The following is a 5477-nucleotide window of genomic DNA, read 5'->3' as shown; positions in this document are numbered from 1 at the left end:
TATTTATTCTACATTAAGGTCTTATATTTATTTATTTCTTCTTTACCTTCTTTCCAAGATTTAGTTAGGATTCTATTTTCTTTCCTTACATATATGTATCTCTTTTGAAGATTTAAAAAAATTAAATTTCAAATATCTTAAATAAAAAAAATTGTGAATCAAATATTTTTACAATAAAATAAATATAAATATTATATTTCAAAAAACTTATTTTTATCTCAGTGCTTTAAGAATGTTTGCTTCAAATGAACTTAAAAATGAAAAAATATATATTTTATTTTTTAATATATTGGACACCTTTTAGGTTATGCCAATAATTGGGGTATTGTTATCTCTACTTGTGTAATGAACATTTATTCTCCATTAGTTGGTGCATTTAGAGATAAGTACCCCTAGTAAACTCTCCCATTTATTTTTTTAATATTTATTCCTATTATCAACCCAACTAACAAATTTAAATTAATTGTGATTATAGATTGTATTTATTTAATTAGCTTAGATAATTCAAAGTAAAAAAATCTATTTTCTTAGAGAAATTGTTCAACCTAATATGTCGTTTGTCACCACATAGACTTTGGCCCTAAGATTTATTTATTATACATTAGGGTTTTATATTTATTTATTTCTTCTTTACCTTCTCTCCAAGATTTGGTTAGAGTTGTATTTCCTCTTTCATTTCATATATGTAACCCTTTCTAGAGTTTTTAGCTCATAGAGTGACCTTACTTCCACCCATCCTATCCACCACTGATTTTACCCTTGGATTTCATTTATAGTTTATAATCTATGTCAATCCCTACCTCACTCTTACCCTTGGATTTCATTTATAGTTTATAATCTATGTCAATCCCAACCTCACTCTTATACGAGTTCTTCATCTTCAGTAGGTTCAGGGTTTTGATTCATAACATTCATCAAGCCCATACCAACCCATCCATAGATTGTGACCTCTCTCATTCTTCCCCCTCTATCTCGAAACTAACCAAATCTTTTTCTATTTTCAACTCTCAACTAAACACACTATTGACAAAAGTTGATGCATTGTGTCCCTTGTTTTGATTAAGTAAAAGCAGGTATTTGAAAGGTACCTGAACCTTGTACAAGCTAGGAGAATAGAACTGCAAGAAAAAAGTGCCCGATCACTTCAAAAAGACAAAATGATCCCACCGAAAGGGATCAACTAACATAACATATCATTAAAAACCCGAAACAGACAGCGAAAGGAAAACACAGAGACAACAAAAAGACAGAACCTAGGACACCAACATAGACATAAATACTATTCGTAATTTCCTCAGCATGAACAACCAATTGTTTCATATTGTTTGCTAAGGTCTTCAGTTCCTCCAACTCACGACCTTTGATGTTGCCCTTGATCTTTGTGTTAGCTTTGGTCCTCCTTTCATGACCCTTCTTGTCCAGCTGCTCTTTATCACCATCCTTCTCAACATTGTTCTCAAACCTGTTGATGAGGATGTTCATGTTGTCCATCGATGATTTGAGGATTTGGAAATTTTGGTCTGCAATCTTCTTGACGTTGAGTTCCAACCTATCAATTCTGTTGCCGAAGTCATTCACTTTATTTTCCATTTCCTTTCTATCTCCCATCTCATTGACCTTTTTTTCCGTAGCTATGATTTTTCCAACCATACATTCAATAGCTTCTGCATTATGCAGAACGATAACCAATTCTTTAACATGTTTAGCCAAGGGCTTATCACCAACCGTAACTCTTGCAGTTGCTTGCGTATCTGTTTTCAAACTGTTGATATCCTTCACCATGGTAGCGATGGTCTCACAGAAGGCTGTAACAGTATCATTGTCACCACTGCCACTTTTATCCCCTTTATCCTCCTTTTGCAGACTTGTGGTATTCACAACCTCAATATTGCCCATCACCGGGTTACCCTCCCCTTCTTTATCCTGACCCTCAACCTTCTTGTTTTCTTCAGCCTCCTCCTCAGAATCAACCAGAATGTGGTTGATGTCTAAATTGTTACCCTTTTTAGTATTCTTCATCTGAGTCTGCTTTCCAGTAGCTTTCCCTTTCTTTTTTTTAACAATTTCTTTCTCAAAGGATTTGGTTTCAGAATCCAACATTTCTGATTCCACAATAATCCTTCTCTTCTTGGCCCTATTCTTCCCTTTTTTGCTAGTTTCTTCAGATTCTCCCTCGGTCTCCGATTCAAAGTTAAATCCGCTAGCTTCACTCTTCGTCGTCTCATCTCTTGCATTTTTGCCTTTAATAGGCTTTTCAATGCACTTCCCCTTAAGCATTTTATAAACCATGACCATAAGCCCCTGGTGGAGGGCATGGTCGCCTTTAGGGTCCCTCTGAACCTCCTTTATAGTATGATCCATTGAGCATGCTAGGTAATAGGGTAGGCTCACCTTTTCCCCATGACAGAAATGGTTAAGCAAAACAAAGTGATGCCTGTAGGCTCTGGTAAACCTACCATCTAAGGTAATGTATGCAATAGAAGCGAATAAAACAAACCTCCATGGCCTACAAATTCTCTTCGGAGCATGGTAGGAGTTGTCGATTTTAATCATCTTTCTCCTCTCTTTGTCTGTGACAGGAAACTTATTTGTTGCTTTATTTGATATGCCTTGGTCCCTGTAAAATTTCATTCCCTTTGTAGTCATCCCCGTGGCCTCGACAATGACCTCTTCATCAACATTCATCATCGAGGATCCAATAAGGATTTTGCCATTTTTCCAGTTCTTGATGAAATAGCTAGTGATTGTGGGGTCTTTCCCACTTAGCCGCTCCATGAAAACATTTAGATGGCATTGTGTCCCTTGTTATATATCAACTCTTTTGATCAATTTTCTAGCTTAATATATTCATTCCAATAAATATTATTTAATTATATAGAAAATATTAAAAAATTAAAAATGAAAATATAAAAAAATTAAAACAAATATGATATATCAACATATCAACTCTTTTAACACGTCCATATTCCCTATCAACAAACATGTTTACACAACAATTGAGTTAGTAGAGTTATTTTTCCCCTTTTTACCTATTTGTCTTCTTAATTTTTGAGTTTTATGGGCAAGAGAGCACAAGATAATATAAATTCAAACCCATACCAACCCATCCATAGATTCTGGTTACTACTTGTCTTTATCACCTTCTTCTTCTCTCACTCTTCCCCCTCTATCTGAAAACTAACCAAATCTTTTTTTAATTTTCAACTCTCAACTAAACACACTATAGACAAAACTTAGGCATTGCGTCCCTTGTTATATATCAAACTCTTCTGATATTCACTCCAATAAATATTATTTAATTACATAGATAATTTCATTTTATTAAAAATGAAAATATAAAAAAATTAAAACAAATATGATATATCAGTCTCTCAACTCTTTTAACACGTCCATAATTCCTATCAACAAACAATTGAGTTAGGAGAGTCATTTTTCCCCCTTCTTGCCATATTCGTCTTCTTAGTTTTTGGGTTTTATGGGCAAGAGAGAACAAGATAATATAAATTCTATTTTAGGCTGATACGAATTCCAATACAGGGATATGCCAAAGCTCTCACATGAAAATTAAAAATTTAATTCAATTTCATGAAAGCACAAAATTCAACACTAGTACTCAACAAAGCCATCAATAGCAGACAATCTGCAGCAATCCCTTATATGATAGCCATAGCATGGCTTAATTTTCATATTACAGGCAACTCTGGTATATAGGCATTCCCAGCTAAAAATAAGCAAGTGCAATGGGCAACATGAATAATCTCTCGTCTTCTGGAACTCTTCTATCTCGATCTTGAAATTGCTTCCTGGGATGTCACTACTGACAATAGCTATTGCATCCTTAGCCTATTTCTGGCAAAATTATTTGTATAACTCTACTTTGAGACAATAGGTACTGATTTATATACGGAATGGCTCTGATTCAAGTCACCTCCCATTACCCAAATCGTGTAGCAAATCAATGTTTCATCCTTAGGAAGCTACAGTTACATCTGTTACAAAAGCATTCAATCCCGTACTGCCTTTAGTAACACGCCTTATGGGAAAAGTTTTGGTAGTTTCTTGTTTTCCGTTGCCTGTAACCATAGCTGACTTTTGTCGGTCATGCTTTGCTAGCTTAGTAGCTCTGTCTTTTAATTCTTGACTACTACAAGATGATTTTATTTTATTCTTACCTCCACTTCCAGGATTGGAGGTATAGCTGTTTTTATCCATAACCTCATCGCTATTGATTGCCTCATGAACTTTTTGTACCACCACCATTTCTTCAAAATCATTGGAAACCTTCTTGTGTTCAACCATGTCCATGTTGCCTCCTGTAATGGTTTCTCTATCTGTTCCACTCTCGATATCATCCTTCTTCCAAACCATTGGAATCGGAATTGAATTACTTGCAAGGATATTTTCCTCTGAACCCAAGACCTGATTAGATTGTAATAAGGTTATTCCTGTAGTTTCCCTTGAAGGTAAATCGGCGCTTTTCCCATCAATTTCTTCAGTCGAAGGTGGTCCTTTCCCTTTCTTGGATCCGTCATAATCCTCTTCTGATGAAGAATTTCTTTTCCCAATGACGTCTATGGCATATATTTCAGAAGCCTCACTATTTCTAAGCATAGCTTTTGACTGCTTTCCATTTGGCTTCGTAGAGGTTTCCTTCTTTTGATTCTTTTTTGGGATTAGATTGGTTTCTGTTGACTGAGAAGTCTTTCCATTCTTCTCATTTCTGTTTGTATGCTTCTCAATAAGGCCATTTTTTTTAATCTCTTGATTCAAATCATCCTTACTAGCTTGAGAGCCAACATTTAAATCCGTCCCAGAGTTGGTGTTCTTCCTTCCAAGTTTTGGAGACTTTGCACGTGTCAAAGGTATCTACAACGAGCATTAAATGTTTATTAGACTGAAAATATAATATATTTGTAACATGCAAAGGGAACGAAACAAAATTCTGTTATCACCTTCAGGTCAAGATCATTCATTCTACAAAATTTGCAGGTAAGATGTAAAAATTGAACTGCAAGTCCATTTTGAAATATTACAAGGAAAGAAATGATATAATTATAGTTAATGAAATCATAAAAATAGCAAGAGAACAGTATTTTGCACCTTTTTTATTTCTCTTTTTGGTGGCGCTGATTCTTTGTAGAAACTAGGCATGGGAGTGGCATGGAAAGTGAGACTTTTCCGAAGTTTTCTAACTTCAGCCTCCATTTCCTCCTGTGTATGGAAACCAAGGAATACATATGAGCAGCTAGCTAAAAAGCCAAACAGAAGACATGTTAAGTTCAAAACTAATCATATCAGCATGCTCACCATCATCGAAAGATATATCAAAAAAGGAAGGCAGTTACAATGATAACACGTGTTCTCCAGGTACGTGTCCCATATGATCTGTAAACTACGATGGCTATGCCACACACTAGTACTGAGCAATGGATATAGCTAGTCTTTAAATGCGAGCAAAATGATTGAAATACTTAAGC

The 5477-nt window shown here is 35.0% G+C and overlaps 1 protein-coding gene across 1 annotated transcript; it reads right to left on the bottom strand.

Moving 5' to 3' along the window:
• Positions 1-3540: 3540 nt before the first annotated feature.
• On the bottom strand, positions 3541-5244 carry LOC131857184 (uncharacterized). Its single transcript, XM_059209389.1, has 2 exons — positions 5101-5244; positions 3541-4866 (listed from the first exon to the last, which is right to left on the bottom strand). Exons 1-2 carry the CDS (start codon positions 5203-5205, stop codon positions 3970-3972), a joined length of 1002 nt encoding a protein of 333 aa, XP_059065372.1. The 5' UTR covers positions 5206-5244; the 3' UTR covers positions 3541-3969.
• Positions 5245-5477: the final 233 nt, after the last annotated feature.

The sequence above is a fragment of the Cryptomeria japonica genome, chromosome 7 (genome assembly GCF_030272615.1).
Source record: "Cryptomeria japonica chromosome 7, Sugi_1.0, whole genome shotgun sequence".
NCBI lineage: Eukaryota > Viridiplantae > Streptophyta > Pinopsida > Cupressales > Cupressaceae > Cryptomeria > Cryptomeria japonica.
The sequence above is the reverse complement of the archived record's forward strand: the minus strand, read 5'-3'. Positions and strand labels throughout refer to the sequence as shown.